This window comes from Musa acuminata, chromosome BXJ2-3 (genome assembly GCF_036884655.1).
Source record: "Musa acuminata AAA Group cultivar baxijiao chromosome BXJ2-3, Cavendish_Baxijiao_AAA, whole genome shotgun sequence".
Classification (NCBI taxonomy): domain Eukaryota; kingdom Viridiplantae; phylum Streptophyta; class Magnoliopsida; order Zingiberales; family Musaceae; genus Musa; species Musa acuminata.
This window is the reverse complement of record NC_088340.1, coordinates 35,927,830-35,946,582: the sequence shown is the minus strand read 5'-3', so window position 1 is coordinate 35,946,582 and position 18,753 is coordinate 35,927,830. Positions and strand designations below refer to the sequence as shown.

The window sequence follows — 18,753 nt, the reverse complement described above, 5'->3', positions numbered from 1 at the left end:
ATTTTGCGAGGCATTCAGGCAGCTTGTGACCCACTTGACCATAGTGGAAACAGATAGAAGGCAGATCCTCATGTGACTGCCCTAGTTGCCTCCAAAACAAGTTGAGTGGAAACAAGGGACACAACGATCGACCTAGGAGAAAAGAATGATATTACAATTAAAAGAGGGAGCAAAGATCGCAGGAATGAGTGAAAGATTATCTAATTGTATTATAATTATGATAGAATTCTTCATATGATATGATTGAACTCTCATAATTATTAATGTGAATTTCTTAGGGATTATATACATAATATATTAAGATGTGAATTTATATATTTTTTTAATATCTTTTTATCTTTAAATTTATCATTCATAATAATCCTAAATTGATAAGAAGAGAGGAGAAACTAAGTCGAGTTCTCTTTGTAGATTAGCATCACTATAGATTTCACGATGGTGTACTTACATATTAGATAAATATTTTCTGGATAATATTTAAAAGGTATGTATTATAATATTTAAATATATTATTATTTGATTTTAGATTTTGATATTAATTTTTTTATAAAATAATAATATATCATGATTTTTATTTTTATAATTGGATCACCGCAGCTATAGGGTGGCATCCTCTCTTATTGGTCATCTTTATCTCTATTTTTATAAAATATTATATATATATATATATATATATATATATATATATATATATAATCTAATGATCATAGATACTACACTGCCTTCCAATTGAAACACATCCAACCAAAATTATGATCAAATTGATGACATTGATGGGTGCAATTATTAGAGGAGTGTTACATCCGATCAAAAGGTGGGTAGTTGAGATGGATACATCATGGGTCCACTTATGTCGATTAAATTTGACATGAGAGATAGTGTCATATTAGAATTGTCAATTACAGGTAATTTTATTTTGTACGCATGATTAAAAGTTAGTATTACGACATATATATATATATATATATATATATATATATATATATATATATATATATATATATATATATATATATATATATGCATTGCAATTATTGTTGATCATACAATATATCCCTATTTTTAACCTCCATTAGAAACACTCATATTAAAAGAATAAAATACATTTAATATTCATAATAATATGCAAGATGTAAAAGCTTTTAATGCCAATTTTATTCTCAGCTAAAATAGTCCATGGTATATGCACTGAAATTATGGTCGATCATGGAGCTAATTAAGTTATTTTGTTGGAGCAACCATTTCCGTATTCCTCTAAATTGTTTGGAGTCGAAGCAAAAGAAAATTAATGATGCGGAAATGATAAAGATATGGCCTCGTTTTAGGACGATGTTAACGAATTGACTTTAATTGCTACAGTATATCGATTTGTCATATGAATTCTACATGTGTTGATTGGTCAACACGTTGTGTGTCCCTCATGGCAGAAAGAAGAAGAAGAAGATGATGACGACAAGGAGCAGACGTCGGTAACGAAGACCTTATCATGATTTGTTTTCCTTCACATGGGAAACGAGGTGAGTTTAATTTCTATGATCACGTGAAAGATTGAGATCTCCTCGTTTTCTGTGTGCTGATAACTCTATTTTGCTGGTTTCAGATGAGGTCGAAGCCTCCCAAGATGGTGTGAAGCATGTGCTTGATCTAAATAATGTCTTCTGCCACACCTCCAAGCCTCCTTCTATATAAAGGCACCAGCATGAGAGTGAACTCAGAGATCCAGCAAAGTCAATCACATCCTTACTTCACTTTGAGTACTTTGTCTGTAACTCCCTTCGCCACGCCTCTTCTTCTTCTTGCTTGAGGTTAATGGCTCAGACCCAACCAAATGGCAGCCAGCACTACCATCACCATCACCACCATCATCACCACCACCTGCAGCCCTGCGAGGGGAAGCTGATCACAGTCCTCAGCATAGATGGAGGAGGTGTTAGAGGCCTCATTCCAGGAACCGTCCTCGCCTTTCTTGAGTCAAAGCTGCAGGTAATCTCGAGTGCACGGTAACCAAAACCAAATCCGATTCTTTTCTTGGATGATGAGCTGATCTGTGGGAGTGCAGGAACTCGATGGACCAGACGCGAGGATCGCAGACTACTTCGACGTGATCACAGGGACGAGCACAGGAGGATTGCTCAGCGCCATGATCACTTCTCCAGATGAGAACAAACGCCCCCTCTTCTCAGCAAACCAAGTCATCGACTTCTATCTTGAGAACAGCCCAAAGATCTTTCCTCAAGGGTGAGTGCGCTCTCTCCATCGATCCATGTAGTCGAGTACTTGAATCTGGAATCCGCTTGCAGGAGTGGAATGTTCAGCTCGTTGACGAAGCTGGTAAGCGCGATCCGGGGGCCGAAGTATGATGGCAAGTTTCTCCACTCCAAAGTCAAGCAGTTGCTCACCGAAACAAAGCTAAGCGAGACCTTAACCAACGTAATAATCCCAACATTCGACATCAAGCTTCTTCAGCCCGTCATCTTCTCATCCTTTGAGGTGCTTCTCTCTCTCTCTCTCTCTCTCTCTCTCTCTCTGTGGAATCAAAGAAGGAACTCCAAGCATAACTTGGTTCTCTTCTCATACTAATCTTCATGCCCTGTTGTCTTTTAGGCAAGACACTCACCTCTGAAGAACGCTCATCTCGCCGACATCTGCATAAGTACGTCGGCGGCACCAACGTACCTGCCGGCGCACTACTTTGAGACGACGGACTCCGACGGAAAATCTCACAGCTACAACCTCATCGACGGCGGCATCGCCGCGAACAATCCGGTAAACAAGCAAGCCATCGTCATCGTCATCGTCATCATCTACTTGCGTCGTGGCTGTTGTCATGTCGAACGCTATATCGGCATATTTCTGTGTGGTTCAGACATTGGTGGCCATGAGCCAGATCAAGAAGGAGATCGCATTGATGAACAAGAACTTCGCTAATTTCAAGTCGATTGACTACCACAAGTTCATAATCATCTCGATCGGGACCGGCTCAGCTAAGGTGGAGCAGAAGTTTAGCGCACACTTGGCATCCAAATGGGGAGTTCTGCAATGGTTATATCACGGCGGTTCCAACCCTTTGATCGACAGCTTCTTCCAAGGAAGCGCCGATGTGGTGGACATCCACATGTCTTCTCTGTTCCAGTCACTGAACTGCGAGAAGAACTATCTCAGGATACAGGTAACTTTTTGGCTTCTCTAACCTCGCTCCCACGGGCATCACGAACTATACATGCTTCGTGCTTGCAGGATGACACACTGATGGGTGAGAGATCATCGGTGGATGTTTCGACGGAGGAGAACCTGCTTGAGCTGGTACAGATTGGGAAGAATCTGCTGAACAAGAAGGTATCCAGGGTAAACCTGGAGACGGGCATCTTCCAGGAGATCGATGGAGAGGGGACGAACGCAGACGCGCTCACCCAGCTTGCCAAAAGACTCTCTCGAGAACGCCAACTCAGGAAAGCCACCGTGGCTGCCAAATGAGATCCAAGTCTCCACGGTGTCTGTTCCTTCCCGTGTTTTAGAAGCCTTGAATTGTTTGTGCTAAGGAAGAATGTAGTTAGTCGTCCGAGCTTCTAATGGTTAGTTGGTAGAAAGTGAGTAGTCCTCTATGTGTGGGTTGATGTGTACTTCTAATAAGAGGATTTATTCGTCCTTAATTGTTCCTTTAATTAGACAAATATTTTTGTGATCGTTATTTTTTATGGTAATTTATTGAAAAAAAACCCTAGTAATGAGTTTTTTTTTTTAAAGTTTTAAGCCAAATATCTTTAATAAAATTATAAAAATTGATGATTTTTTTAATTAAATCAATTTTTTTTTTAGATGAACCGAATTAGATTGGTTCAACTAAGTCCTAACTATTTTATTTAATTTAATTGAACCTAAGATTATCTATTGATTTTTTTAAATTACCATATCCCCTTCACCTCCACTCCCTCTCATCCTTCCCCACCACCACCACCTCCTCCCACTCTACCTTCATAGCTCCTTCTTCCCCTCCTCCCCCTACTTGATCTTCGTTACCGCCTCCCCCCTCCCCAATCTCATCCTCTTCCCACTCTATCTCTAATATCAATCTCCTCCTCCTCCCACTTTGTCATCTCCTCTTCCTTTCTCGTTAGCTTATTCTTTCTCCTTCTCATCCTCCTCCCATTCCACCTCCGCCTCCTCATCCTCCCACTCTACCTCCATGGCCACCTCCTACTCCCACTCCTCTCTCTCTCCCTCGTCTGCTTCCCTCCTCCCTCCTCTTTTTCCTTCTACTCCTTCAATTGCTAGCTCCCTCTCCTTCTCCTTTGCCTCCTCATCACAGTTTAGATTTTTTTTACACAAAAGGGAAATGAAAAATATAAGATTTTATTCAAGATCCTACTTATTAAAAACTTTATAGAACGTGATTATTAACCCTTGACATATTATCACAAATGCATCTTATATGTTCTCAACCTAAGTGAGTCTAATAAAATATTTATCGGATAAGATTTTAAATCCATTGAAAGGTAAATTTAACTGAGTTCTATCAGACCAATGACTCAATAATTCAAGGCTTTAATTTGCATAACTACACTCCATTTACCAAACTATGTTCATTTTTCGTCGGTGTTGGGAATGGATTAAGACACAACATTCCGGAGCTCTTTTTCTTGTGAAGAGAATCTTAAAATAGTAACTCAAACCAATGTGAATGTGACTTGTCAGAGTTGAAATCTATCATTCACCCTTTTGTTTTGTAGCTTCCACATGGGCGGCTAAAGTTGGGTGGTCCTGACACTAATCCTTGGACAAAACATGATGCAGATTCCTTTAGAAAAGAACTACAATATAATAAAATGAACACCTAAGAGATTGAGGTCACACGTGGACAATGTGATCATTGGCCCCAATTTGGAACAAAAGGAATCTGCCTGATGTCACGAAGTTTGTAGTGATACAAATCCTGTTCACAAGGATGTTTGCTGCAAGCCTGTAAGTTCTACATAACAAAAATAACAATGCATGCTTACATTGCTAGGCTTACTATGTCAATTTCCATATTAATCTATTGATATTTGAAATCAGAAACAAACATAGCTTCAGACTTAAGAATTGAGTTATCAATTCAAGACGGCAGAAAAGATGAAACGCTAAAACAGATTAGCAAATTCAACAGCGGAGATTTCAACAAACAGATGATTACCTCAAAGCTGCTGCAAGACTGCAACTCTAGGACTGTGAATGAGTTTCTAATTCAGCCTAAAACATAAGACAAAAGTCTCCACAGTTCATTTTTTAACATACAAAAAGATATATGTTGGAAGATTATGATTTATAAACTCAAGCGAGACACCATAAGTTTATCATAGACAATCTTACCTAGTCAGCTCTACACTAAAAATGCAATGTCATCAATATGGTTTATACACAATTTTTCTCAACGTTCTTCCCTCAATAAGAATGAAGAGTATAAAAGACAATTTTGGTAGCAAAAGATCAGAATTATTTTGTTGAGTATTGTGTTGCGTGATTCACATGGTATTGACAAAAAGACGAAAAAGATGCCAAATTATGTACCATTAAATAAAACTTTATCTCATCCGGTGGGGTCAGGACTTCGTTTGCAACCAACAAACCAACATACATTCAATGAGCTATTTAATCTTAAACCACAACTTCACCATATTAAACTCAAGTTGGATACTGCAAGACTACATAGTGTCTCATCGAACTATCTTGAATGAATTAAGCAGAATCAGGTACAAATTAAGAAAAGGAAAATCGGATTGGAGAAAACAAGCCTGTGTGAAGAATTTGGCATCAAAGTTAAGTTAGAGCATAAACAACCACTGATGCTTGTAGATCCCGGTCCACTTTAAAATGGGCATGGAAGAATCTTTTAATCTGCAAGCATCACACAAGTTAGGAAAGGTGTGCCAAATGGAAAAACAAGCTAATCCTGCATTAGAATTATGTGTATATCTACAGTCACTGTGAGCAAGACACATAAGGTACAATTATGAAGTTCCTTTTTCTTTAGTTTCTACAAGTCCATAATATTTTGTATGCTACTATACAATATCCATCTCATAGCTTATATGTTCAATGAATTATTTGCAGAAAGCTAGTATGCCATGATACTACCAGTTCAGATGACACTTTTAACTCCTAATGTTGATGAATTGAATCTAATGGTGACTTTAGTGATCAGAATGATTGGTTGACATAAGCAGAACTTACTGTGAACATTTGTTTATACATGTGCCATATAATATATAAGCTGGTTAAGTAAAGAAAGACATAGGAAAAAAATCAAGTCAATCATGCACTTGGTACGAGTAAGAAAGCATTTACAAAAAAAAAATGGCATTTGTAACAAAAAAAACATGTTTCACGAAACAAAAAGATCTCTTTTTTCATATTTGAACCACAATAAAACAATTTCATCATGAAATGATCTAATGCATCAAATCAAGGTCAAAACATCAAAAGTAGCATGATATGATGATAATAAAATGCATCATTATGAAAAGAAGGGATTTAAATACGTCACATTTTAATGGATCATCAATGGTGTAATTCCAAACTGACAGAAGTAATATACACTTTCTGAGAGAAAAAAAGGATGATATTAAATTTTTTGAGAGAAGATAGCTTGAATATTTGAAATTCACCATAAAGTACAGTCAAAAAAATTCATTTGGCTATGCATGGAAGATGGTGTTTCCATCAAATAACTCAAATTTTGAAAAAAATTGCAGTGAAAATCTTAAACTAGTATTTTGCTCTCAATTAAAGTTTAAGCCGCACATTAGTGTACAAATGTCGAGGATACATGCAAGTTGACTTCATGAAGAAAACTCTGAGAACCATAGACGCAATGATGTGAGAACTTAAAGCACAGTAGGCCATGCATTTCTACTAACACCTTAAAATTTAATCTCAAAGAGTGTCATATTAACTGGATACAATTTGATCTAGGAAATAGGTGATTCATAAGAATTAGCAATAACATGTGATAATTGTTTGACATCAGTTCCTGAACACGCAGGTTCCGGTGCTAACAGGATCAAAGTCTGAGAACCCAAAAAAAAGAATATCCACTAATTTCAGCAAATATTAGGTATTTTAATTGTTTATTCTGTTCCAGCACATAATCTCTTCTGATTGATAGACAAACATTGGCAGCAATAGTTTATTTATTTATTATAATTGAACAGGATCCAAAAAGTAAGCAATTATTCAGTTATTATTTTTCTGAAATTTTGTAGCTTTACCTCATCAAAGGAATACGAGATAAGAAGTTCACGGAGTTGTTTTTCTTCAGAACTGAATAATACTATGTGACTGGGTAATGATGAATTCGTGAACATGGACATGACAAAGCCAAGTGGATCTATCATAAAACGATCTGACTCATCCAATATCCCTTTAGTGTCACTGGATAATCAAAATTCAAATATATTGTCAGAGTATGAAAAAGTGACATGGAAGGAAAATATGCCAAGGAAAAAAAATACTAGACAAAATCTTGAAAAGTCACCTTGGCGTGCAGTCCAAAAACCGCATTGGCAGGTCATGGTGTAGAGTGGAGTAATAAGGTGTGGAGTGGCAGGGCATTAGAAATAAAATACTCCTCACTTTTCCTTTATGGGCTTCTTTTGATAGATAAATCATCACATCTTCACTTCCTCTCTGGCTGGGCAAGACGAATTTATAAGAATAATGTAATATAGAGTTTAAAACCCAATCCTAACTGATTCAGAAACCACATATTCCTAAAAGCATCCTTAAGAAATCAAAATATTTCTTTTTCATTAGCCCTTATTGCAAGATAGAACATAGATAACAACAGGAGTTATTTTAAAAGAATTTAAAAAGCTTGAATACCTGATGAATTGAACTCATATATAATGCCATTGGAACATTAGTTGCAACAAGGAACAACACAGCCAGTTGCACTCTCGATGGACACTTATTGCCAGGTCGGGATTTTCTTCTTTTCATATCCAGAAGATCCGGTTTTGACATCACTGATAATGAATAGCCAGAGAATATCAAAGCTATTGGCAGCACTGGAAGCACAAACCTGTGACACCAAAAATTATCTAACAGACAGATCAGAAAAGCAACTTCTGGATAAAAATACATCTAATTGCTACATAACAAATTATAAGAATAATAAAAGTACCTGAACTCTTTGTGGCCGAGCACACTATAAATCCCTAAGACCCAAGCAATTAGACCTGAAATACTCCACTCTTTTGATTTAAGTATGCCTATTACAGCATATGGTAGAAAGGTTAAAAGCATGGCCGGAAATCCTTGGGTGAAATACCAATGCCATGGATGGGTGCCATAGTAGTCCCCTCCAGAAGAAAAAAAATTGAACCTAAGAAAATTAAGAGGTACAATGGTGAAGGATCCATACATCCACCAATCCAACAAGCATGACATGGCAAGCACTAGAATCCTGTAAAACATTGTGATATTAATATCGGAGGAAGGTGACATTAATTTATAAAGAGGTATCCATAATATTGGGATGTGCATATTTGACAAGCCACATTACAGAAAAGAAAGAACTACACAATGACCTTTAGGACATAGTGGACATATCCCTCAAAATCATGACTATATATATATATATATACATACATATACATACATACACATACATATATATACACACACACACATATATATATATATATACATATATATATGTATATGTTCATGTGTGTGTGTGTGTGTATCCCTCTGAGATGTGAAATTTAACAAATGTGTCCCTATTGTTTGCCTACAATCATGAAATAGAGCCATACTGACAAGCTCAGTTAAGCAAAATGAGGGAAAATCACAATAAAATAATAAAAATATCCTTGATTTAATTTATTTTGAAGATTATTTCTCAAAAGGTAACAAAATTCTCCATCAATTGGTAGAACCCCAATCATAGTAAACCAATGTTCCAGGGCATAAGTGTAGACTAAAAGATGTGATAACTGACTCATTAATTTGGTGAGTCACTGGCCCAAGATACTTAAAGCCAAAGTAACAATAATAGGTCCATTTATCCCTATGAACCAACTTGATTCTTTTATCATTTTATTGTGGAACTAAACCATAAGTGGATTGAGATTCTCATCAAAACTCAAACATAGTCCACCATTATATTGCACATGAGTTGCAGTATAATCGTGGTTCTATGCTATGATATGTTAACTAGTCTCATTCATGGGTAGTCCTTTCTTACTTGGTTTTCTCATCGTGCTCAGCATTGGATTTGCACTAATATCAATTGTTATGATATAGCTTCATAGAATAACTGACTTACTAACTTGATAAACTTGAAGCACTATCCCAAAATGCTTAAGCTCTAGTAGACCTATCTAGTCATATAAACCAACTCAATTGTCCTCTGATATGAGACTAAATTTAGGATGTCACTGATAAGTCTTTTAAGAGAATGTTACACCAACTATAGCTCTCTAGGGCATCTTTTAAACATTTCAGGTTTCAAGGGGAATTGAAAAGAAAAGCAAGATTTACATATGAAGGATCCTACTTTATAAGAGCTATGTATGTAAATTTCCCCAAGGAAAAAAAGTAAGAGTTATGATTAGCTCGTCATACCTCAGGTAAGGAAGATACAATACTATGATCATACATCATCTAATATCCACAAGTTACAACCTTTCCAACAATATGGTCTAACCACAAACAAGATTTTTCAACTTGACAGTTACACAAGAAAGTTTATTGGTTTGTTACATTCTTTTTTGGTAGAATTCATGCACATATTGAAGTATTTGCCCAAAACAGAGCTCTCTACCTCATCAAAAAGTATAACTTTACGCTTATTGTATTGGCCATAAAAGATTGAGTACAGTATCCTATTATGTTTTTTATTTTAAATTGAAAAATAGAAAAGCAGCTAAAGAGGTATAAGGAAAAAAATGCAAAAACCTTCAAGGTGAATAATAAGCAGAGTTAAAGCATGCTTATCAAAGAATTTTCCCTTTCAGCACTTGTCAGTCTGCCTTTCAGGTTCTCTTGGTAAAAACACCATATAAGCAATCATAATAAAAAGCAGGTTTTTAAGATTCTGATGACAATTCTAGTTAGTTGCTATAAAGGTTACATTGTTGATTCTTTACCTTTCAGACTTATCTTTGCACAACACTATAAAGAACTTGTCCATGATTCAGAAATTGCTTTTATTAACAGAAAATTATTACCTACCCTATGGGAACTACCTCAAAAAAGAGGAAGTGCAATCTGGACTGTGTCCTAATCAGATACAGCACACCGACGTACAACCATGTGATAGCACTAGTAGGCCGAACTGCACATGCCAGTGCTGCTATGAACAAACCCAGCTTTCTTGACGCTACAGAAAGTTGCTTTGAGGAACCACTTGAAGCGAGCCAATAGAATAATCCCACTACAGTTAACACTGTCTCCAAGCTATTTGACAATGTCCGTGTAATACAGAAGAACATAAACCAATTCATCAATTGACAAAAGAGCTATTCAGCGGAGTCAAGGAAATCATTATCACAAGTAGCAGCAGGTTATTTTGTAGTATCATTATGATTCCCATGAAGATGAGTTTCAAGTCATAAAAAATGAGAAGGATACTGCCCATTTTGCTACATGCTCATCAAAGATCAGTTTTGAGAGCTTGTACATGTACACATCTCCAATGGATGCAAACAAGGACTGCAGCAGCCGTGGAGCCTTCGCCTGTCAACAGATTATAAAAAATGAAACAGGGATTATAGATTGCTTATAGCTCTAAAAGAGAACAAAAATACTGCAATCCCAAGCAAAGTTAAGCAGACGTAAATGAATTATCATAGAAAATCTGCATTTGCCCTTTCATCATTCAAGTAGACATATGCATTATCATAGAAAATACTGCAACCCCAAACAATTCTTCCAACCACCAACACAATCAAACATGCTTTGAAGGGAGCAACCATAGATAGAATGATCTCGGGGAAGAGGGAGACGACCAGAAGAATTCAGTTAAAAGTGTACGAGTAGTTGATTACCATGAACCAGGGGGTGTCCAAGCGAAGGAAACCCAAGACTTTATAGAGGAGAGCGAAGACCAAAGGATGGAGGTAGCTGCGAATTCCTTTCTTCCACTCCCAGGTGAGATGACCATACCTAATCACCATCACCGAACCAATCTAGGCGAATTAAGGGCAGTGGAAAGAAGATTGAAATCCCTATCAAGAAAGAGATCCAGGGTTTCTGACCCAAAGACGACGCGGTGGGCAACCTCGAGCGACTGCCAGTGCTCGTCCGGGTTGAAGTAGGTCTGGATCAGCAGCGCATTGACGGCTCGGAAGGCAAGCGCAGCCGCCCAGATCCTCTTCTCCGACCACCACGGCGTACCCTTGGCAGCAACAGATTTACCCGAAGAAGAAGAGATCTTGTCCTCCTCCTCCTTTTCCTCCGGCCGTTGCCGGCGTCTTGGTGTTGGTCGCCCATGGTCGCTCATTTCTTGGAGGAAAGCACCGATCGTCGAGGAGGCGTAGGCAAAAAATGTCTAAGGGTTTATAGTGGTACAATATTATAGGATTTGTTGCGTCAAAAAATGATATGACAAAAATGTCCCCCACTCTTCTCCACTGCCGCCGTTCCTCTGCTTCCATCTCCACCCCCGGAACTCTCTTCACCCTCTTCTCCTCCGATCGGAATCCTCGTCACGGAGCTTCCGATCCCTCTGCGGCGTCTCCCTCACCATCTTCGATACCATCTTCAAGAACCTCCGTCGCCGACGCCGCCTCCGCACTCCCTCTTCTCCGCCGTCACTCGCCGCCTCCACCACCGGTACGTCACCCTCCCAGTCGCCCCCGACGGCCTCCTCTCCACCTTCCGGCCTCGGCGGGTGAGGAAAATTCTTGCGATTAGCTACCTGATTTATTTACCTCCATTCTAGCTAAAGATAAATGAAATTGATGACCAAATAAGATGAAATCGATGTTTTGATTTCTTTGTGTGCGAGCAGCAATGATTGATGCAGAGTTAAAAGAGATTCTTGAGTTCTTCTTGATCCAAGTAATGCAATTTAGCTAAGTTTTTAAGTTGAAACATGTCTCGATATCTTGGTTAAATAAGTCATTAGTGAGAAAGTAAGTGTGTAGCGAGATCTTTTGAACAGATGGATGTATTGTGTACTTCGAAGGCGTCCAAATCACAGCTACAGAGATTCTTGAGTTGTTCTTGATCCGAGAAATGAAAACTTTATCTGGAATGGTGTCTAGATGCTTGTATTAATATCTAAACTGTGGGGAAAAGTTTTATGATATCTGTTGGAATTCATCTTTGCTGAAAGTCTCAGAAACAAGTAGATGAAACCAGAATTCATGTCTTTCTCTCATGGAGGTGGGAGACAAATTGCTCTATGGAATCATTATGAGTTGATTCCACTTAGACCGATAATAAGAGAACTAAACGGAATGACAAAAGTGATAAGTAGATGAGATTTTGAGGAAAAATTCTCCCTTCTAACCTATATAAAAGGAATGGGATACATTAATAACAATCAACTACTTCTATAACTTGTTTATCTATTTATTTTCTAACATGGTATCAGAGCAGTTTCTCCTTGACGACAGCGGTATCGTCGTGTGTTAGCCAAGCGACTACAGTAACACGCTGCGAAAATCTCATCTACTTATCAAAAAGAACCATGTATTGTTCTCTGAATTCTTCGATGGAAATATCATCCATGAGTATGCAAGCATGATGACTTACTAAGACTTGTTGATCCAGTGAAGGTTCATGGATGCATCTGACATTGACCTTGGAAGCCTAGAGGTGGTGTGCAGGCTCAGCCACTCGGAGATGCTTCGTGTATCCAACTGGCCTCGTTGCAGTCCAATTGATCATCCTTTGCCACAGTATTGAAGGCACTCGCAGGACCACCCACTTTGAAGAGGGGACCTGACTACCCATCGTGTGTGATCATTATTTCACAGGTATCTCCAACGCTTGCGACTGATGCCTTTGAAATGTTATTCTCCACTATAATTTTGACTTTTTTACTTTCATCAATCTAATTCAGAATGTGCATCTCCTACATGCAAATGAAAGGGTATGAAACATGGAAAGCTGAGAAAAGCAGAAAGAGTAGTAGTGCAGAACATGAGGTCATCAGTGCAGAGCCTGAAAAATCTATGCAACTTCATATTCTTTCGTGTCTTTAGAATGACATTCATTCCATGAAAGAGATATGGTTGTCATGGTTTCCCTTCTACACTGGAAAATGTGAGATTTATCATCTCTATGATGCTGGAATACTCCCTTCCATGACAGAGAATTGTGTGCTGCATGTTTCCCATGTATTTGTCCTCCTTGAAATGAACTCCATCATTGCAATCATTTGCCATGGTCCCCGTGAGTGCATCATGGTACATGCTCTACAAGGCAATTCTGAGGATCTCAATCCCTGTTCTTGTCACCAGCCCAACATGTTGCTGACATTTCTTTTTAGGTAGAATAAGCAAACAATGGTCTTTAATGGCCTGAAAGCATCAACAACTGGCCAACCATGCCACCGAATAAGATGGCTCAACGCAATGTTTGCTCGGGGACAGCGTCCTTCTCCGAATTGCAACCTTGATAGATAGATCGATGCTGCGATCCAGATTGCCAAGTCTTGGAACTAGCAAACCATAATTCTCCTAATTTCATCTCAACACTCACTCTGTAATATTATGCTGAATACAATCATTACCACAAGACGAAGAAGATCAGAGTCACATTCAACAAATGAGCCACAACACAAAACATGTGCACTCGAAAAAGACACGACTCGTCACTGACAACCATATGCTCGACCCTCTTCTCCCCTTCACACACCTATTCAATGGCCACAGCCCAGCAATGATTGATGCAGAGATTCCTAGAATCCTTCCGGCAGTGGCTGCTACGTATACAAGTTAGTGAATCGAAGTCAAGCTCTCAGGTCCATCTCCTGCGTCCATGCGCCCTTCTCTTGGACGTGAATGTGCCAGTAGGTCTGTGCCACTGCATCTGGATCCAGGGATGTTGTCTCTTGCCCTCCTTTTGATGATCCATGGATTCTGCAAGGAGTTAGCACAGATGAGTCATGGCTTAAGTAGCTTCTCCTGTGCAGGAACCACTGACCTTGGTGCACCGACCACCCCATCGATGATTACATGCGCGATGTGGATGCCAGATGATTGGAACTCTCTTGCGAGGCACTGCGACAATCCCCTCAGAGCAAACTTCCCACAACCTGTAGCATCATTATCGGCATCACAGAGGAGTACATACAAAGGATAGAGATGTAGTGGACAAACAGTCTTTACTTAGTTCACAGTAGCCTGCAAAGCCACGAATGGACGCCGAAGAACCAGTGAAGATTATGGTGCCTCGACCCCTCTCCAGCATCCCGGGAATCACCTGCAACACAGATCAAACTTTGCCGTGCATGATGGAGGTAGAAGCATGGATGAGCTGTTGGTGCACGCTCACCTGCTGGGCGCAGTGGAAAGCCCCGACGGCGGACTCCGCGAGGGAGCGTACGAAGGACTCGACGGCGACGTCGGTGAATCTCGTGGGCTGGCACGTCGCGTGGAGCGCCTCGCATGCCGTGTAGGCGAGCACCTCGACGGAGCCGAGCGAGAGCACGCCCTCGAAGGCCTCGCGCACCGACTTGGGGTCCGCGCAGTCGATGCGGATGGCGAACACCTGGGCCTTGGCTTCCCGGGCGATCTCGTCGGCCAACCAAGATAGTTTACCTGCAGAGAGAGATGAAGATGAGGGAGAAGCACAAGGTCATGCGGAAGAGAGGAGGAAAGCTCGCTTGCCGAGATCCCGGGCGAGAATGGCGACGGAGTAGCCCTCATGAGCAAACTTCCTGGCGACGGAGCGGCCGAGCCTGGGGCCGACGCCGACGATGGCGGCGATGCCTCTTGGGGAAGCTGAGCTTGACATCGGCCGCATATTAGTTGGCTGACATGAGGAGGAAGCTTCACGCTTATGCTTGCGCAGGAGAGATGGGGAGAGGTGACGGATCAGCTGTCTGTGGAGACATGAATATATAGGCAAATTGCATCTATCTATATATACACATAATTATGATTGATTAACCATTTGATTATCGATTGGAACTTTAAATGAATTAATACCTTTCAAAACATTATATTATAAGAACAATATAAATAACAGTGTTTATTTTTAACTCAAATTAACCAATATTAATCAATACGAAGATATTGAAACCTAATCTGTTTATATGCATTGTTCGGAGAAGAGACACGTATGACTCACGTGTGCCGCTCTTGGTGTCGTGGTGGCCCATCGAGTCGGTGTCGACTTTACCTGAGTGTTGGTTGGTCGGAAAGGAAGAGCAATCAGGAATAAAGGATGTGACGCAGCCCAGATGCGATCTAATCGACGAGATTTCGGTCGAATCGAGTCACTCAACCTTATCCCGATCCCACAACCGCGATGAACTTTTGCTATAGTTGATTTAGGGAGAGCTGCATGAGAGTGTGCTCATTGTTCAGCCCCATGCATTTTGGTTTGAGAACAAGTGGTTCAGCTTCCGCAGGCATACGCGGTCTGCTGTGCAAGCATCTCTTCTCTCTTGCATGGGACCAGACTTTGTTTGCATGCATGCAAAAAAATGATGAGAACCCTAATCAGAATTGCCACCAGAATCTAGATTTGACACTTCAGTGTAGAATGATCAGAAAGAAAAATATTGAATCAAGTGGATGGGATACAGCTTAATCTTTAATGACATCTACACACAACTGATTGATTAAATATCATTTAATATAAAAGACTAAAAATCTCAGTTTTGGATACAAAAGCTCATCTTATCTCTCAAGATTATGAAACATGTAAATTGTGGGAAAGAAAAATGAGAGAGAAACACATAGGAAAAGAGGAAGAGCAGAGGAAGAGATGTTCTTTCTTTGCAAGGCAATAGAAGCTAACAGCATTCAAGGACTGTGATCTATACTTAGACGAATCTTCAGTGAACAAGAGCCACAAGGAATGAGAACTGAAGCTGGCTTTGAATCAACAGATAAATGCACACTCTCCATATCCAATAAAATGCCCATCTCTCTGAGCTCCAATGAGGTGATTGAGAAATAGTCACCGCATCTACATTCGTAGAAGAGCTCCTGCAGATCACCGACGGTCTTAACAGACATATCCCCCAATTCAACTTCATTGGCCGGAATCTCCAGTTCCAGCCTCGAAGCTTGCAACTCCTTGTTATAGTTTGCCCTAGACTTGGAATCCGAAAGGACTTCCCATGCCTTTTGCACCTCTAGGAAATCTAGCTCATGATGATCCCTAGATGCATCATATTTCTTGTGCAGCTTATCAGGATGAGAATTTAGAAGGGCGGATTTGTAACTTACTTTGATCTCATCATAACTCGCATCTTCTTTGACTGACAAGACCTCATAATATGTCTTTTGGAAGAAGATTTTGCCGGTAAGAGACATGGCTAAAGCTTATTCTACAAACCTAACAGCGCATACAGAAAAAGGATTTATCACAATGAATGACATGAAAACCTAAATAAATGATATAAATCAGGATAATAAATGTGAATATAAATCAGCATAATCAATGTGATAGTAAAATAAATTATTTAACAAACTCCCATAGTAAACATCTAGTAAAAAAGTTATAAGTTGGTTTCATGGGGGTTAGCATTGTTCTTCATCATGTTCACTATAGAATCTTTTGAAAATTCTTGGTTTTCAGGATTAAACAGAGGTCTCATCCAAAATAAAAGAAAACAGATGGTAGAAGGGAAGGAAACAAACAAATATGGAGAAAGAAAAAAATGACATCACCAAAATGGAATGTGGTATGCTTACAATCCAAATGGAAGTAGATTTCAACAATCCATAAACAAATATTATGAGTCAGTTTGTCAACTCCAACTGCTCATAAGTAGCTCATAATCATCTTGAAAATCTTAAAAATGCATAATATAACCTAAGTTCCAGCCATGTCAATCTTGCATACAATATATACATGTTTCATGTCTTCCAACAGAAACTAACCCCAAGTTTGAGCAATGACAATCTTGCTTATTTACATCAAAGTTTCATGCGTCTGAATTGAGGCAAACAAGTGTGATTAGTTTTCAGTCAAAACATTGGACATCTCAAAGAGATCAACAAGCCTAAAGACGAGTTTAAAACCAATCATCAAGCTCAAGTTCAAAAAATTCCTAGCTAGTAAACTAGTCTAAAGCAGACTTCATAATGCAGCACAACATACGAGAACCAAGTGGTGAAGAATGACCATGTTTGGCCAGCCCCACATTCCAAGAATCGTTTACTCATCTATAGGTCCTTAATTTGATCTAACTGGCCATGAAACTACCAAGTTAAAGACTTAACTAAGACAAAGATCTAAATGGCCGCTTCACCTCTGCATCATTTGCTTACACTGGAGCAGTTCATAGGCTAAAGTAGCTTATGTAGGACTGTTGCAACAACAAAGATATTCCACAAAATCAGAATGTAATAAACAAGGTCACAATAAAACAGCTCCATTTCTACGTTCAAACACGCCTCAAGAAAAATTGGCTATTCTCATCCGAACCACCATATGTTCAAATATTCAAGCATGTATGTTTCTAAGTATCAGTATCAATACACAAGCATTTCTTTCAAGAGTGACCAAGATTACCGCCTAAGCGCCTGGGCTATCGCCTGGACTGCATTCATACAATTACTATGTCAGTTGTTTGGGGATCCCCAGCTTTACAGCTCAAGGGTTCAGAAACGTGATTCATGATCAGCCACTCACTAAGAAAAGATCAAGAAAAAGTTTAGAAAGGCCAATTTTTGGGGAAATTAGGGCACAGAACTGCGGCTCGGTGCATGGACGTGTCGAATATTTAGAACCGTGAAAGGGCTTCAACTCGGCCGCTCCAAATTCCGGCATCCAATAGATCAAAGAAAGCCGAAAAAGATAAGATGTAAACCGTAGAATGCAAGACACCCGCGGCGGGTTATTGCTCGCTCATGCCAACAACTCACCAACCCGTTCCGCCTCCGCCGCCGCCGCCGCCACAGCACGAAAGCCGCCCGGGCGACGGTTGGTTGATTACCGGGAACGGAGAACACTAGGGCAACAACGGCAACAACGGGTGCGTTGGGGGCGTCCACTAACCGTTTGTTACATGGGTTAACGGGTCCAGACCCGTTAACCCATCATTTAATAAAACCTCAACAGTTGGCTCGCCACAAATCACATATACGTCCTTAATATTCTGTGTTCTTCATATTTGCCCCTTCAAATTAAAATAAAATACGAATAAATATTACACTTAGGAAACCAGAAACATGCATCTCTCCTTTCCCGTAGATTATTAGATATTAGAGCATAGAGATTAAAAAACTTTAATCAACAATACTATCTGATAAGGCATGTTTTGCCTCCGGGACATGTCATATGCCATAAGCCACATCAAAACTCATACCCCCAAGACACTGTTCGACACGCCTGGTCCTAGCAATCCCGGGACGACAACGCCCCACACGTCGAGCCAGAATCCGTACTAATATCGTGCTGTGTCCACCACGCTAATCCACGTACGATCGATCCTCTCATAACAGTATAAAGACCTTTATCCCGACCTCCAAAAGGAGAAAAAAAAAAAAAAACTACTGATTTGCTCGTCGAATGGGCCAAAATCGGGGATCACCCGACGAAGGCCATTTTTGCAGGAAGGCAACAACCTCGGGAGTCGCA

The 18,753-nt window shown here is 39.7% G+C and overlaps 4 protein-coding genes and 1 long non-coding RNA gene across 12 annotated transcripts; 2 read left to right on the top strand and 3 right to left on the bottom strand.

The window, feature by feature from the left end:
• The first annotated feature begins 1,706 nt into the window (after nucleotides 1–1,706).
• On the top strand, nucleotides 1,707–3,688 carry LOC103979291 (patatin-like protein 2). Its single transcript, XM_009395380.3, has 6 exons — nucleotides 1,707–1,983; nucleotides 2,060–2,238; nucleotides 2,301–2,490; nucleotides 2,605–2,766; nucleotides 2,867–3,169; nucleotides 3,238–3,688. Exons 1-6 carry the CDS (start codon nucleotides 1,810–1,812, stop codon nucleotides 3,472–3,474), a joined length of 1,245 nt encoding a protein of 414 aa, XP_009393655.2. The 5' UTR covers nucleotides 1,707–1,809; the 3' UTR covers nucleotides 3,475–3,688.
• A 1,839-nt stretch (nucleotides 3,689–5,527) lies between these two features.
• LOC135607945 (mannosyltransferase APTG1-like) lies at nucleotides 5,528–12,864 on the bottom strand. Of its 3 annotated transcripts, none has more exons than XM_065100229.1 (9): nucleotides 11,238–11,482; nucleotides 11,028–11,145; nucleotides 10,612–10,716; nucleotides 10,213–10,499; nucleotides 8,159–8,440; nucleotides 7,858–8,056; nucleotides 7,511–7,662; nucleotides 7,245–7,407; nucleotides 5,528–5,871 (listed from the first exon to the last, which is right to left on the bottom strand). In XM_065100229.1, the coding sequence occupies exons 1-9, from the start codon at nucleotides 11,480–11,482 to the stop codon at nucleotides 5,794–5,796; spliced, it is 1,629 nt and encodes a 542-aa protein (XP_064956301.1). In that variant the 3' UTR covers nucleotides 5,528–5,793. The 3 variants fall into 3 exon arrangements, with proteins under 3 accessions (XP_064956301.1, XP_064956302.1, XP_064956303.1); XM_065100230.1 differs by having other exon boundaries at nucleotides 8,159–8,359; XM_065100231.1 differs by lacking the exons at nucleotides 11,028–11,145; nucleotides 11,238–11,482 and adding an exon at nucleotides 12,742–12,864.
• Nucleotides 11,676–13,368, top strand: LOC108952420 (uncharacterized). 4 transcript variants are annotated; one of them, XR_010485303.1, is made up of 4 exons: nucleotides 11,740–11,872; nucleotides 12,586–12,678; nucleotides 12,760–12,965; nucleotides 13,052–13,368. It is a non-coding gene; the product is annotated as an uncharacterized LOC108952420 (long non-coding RNA). The 4 variants fall into 4 exon arrangements; XR_010485304.1 differs by having other exon boundaries at nucleotides 11,745–11,872; nucleotides 12,581–12,678; XR_010485302.1 differs by lacking the exon at nucleotides 12,586–12,678 and having other exon boundaries at nucleotides 11,676–11,814.
• Nucleotides 13,369–13,719: 351 nt separating this feature from the next.
• Nucleotides 13,720–15,053, bottom strand: LOC135607946 (uncharacterized). The gene is made up of 5 exons (XM_065100232.1): nucleotides 14,823–15,053; nucleotides 14,488–14,753; nucleotides 14,322–14,415; nucleotides 14,137–14,248; nucleotides 13,720–14,072 (listed from the first exon to the last, which is right to left on the bottom strand). The coding sequence occupies exons 1-5, from the start codon at nucleotides 14,956–14,958 to the stop codon at nucleotides 13,943–13,945; spliced, it is 738 nt and encodes a 245-aa protein (XP_064956304.1). The 5' UTR covers nucleotides 14,959–15,053; the 3' UTR covers nucleotides 13,720–13,942.
• Nucleotides 15,054–15,750: 697 nt separating this feature from the next.
• Nucleotides 15,751–18,147, bottom strand: LOC103979295 (uncharacterized). Of its 3 annotated transcripts, none has more exons than XM_018823196.2 (2): nucleotides 17,686–18,147; nucleotides 15,751–16,503 (listed from the first exon to the last, which is right to left on the bottom strand). In XM_018823196.2, exon 2 carries the CDS (start codon nucleotides 16,479–16,481, stop codon nucleotides 15,966–15,968), a length of 516 nt encoding a protein of 171 aa, XP_018678741.1. In that variant the 5' UTR covers nucleotides 16,482–16,503; nucleotides 17,686–18,147; the 3' UTR covers nucleotides 15,751–15,965. The 3 variants fall into 3 exon arrangements, with proteins under 3 accessions (XP_018678741.1, XP_009393659.1, XP_009393661.1); XM_009395384.3 differs by having other exon boundaries at nucleotides 18,039–18,147; XM_009395386.3 differs by having other exon boundaries at nucleotides 17,984–18,139.
• Between the last annotated feature and the right edge of the window lie 606 nt (nucleotides 18,148–18,753).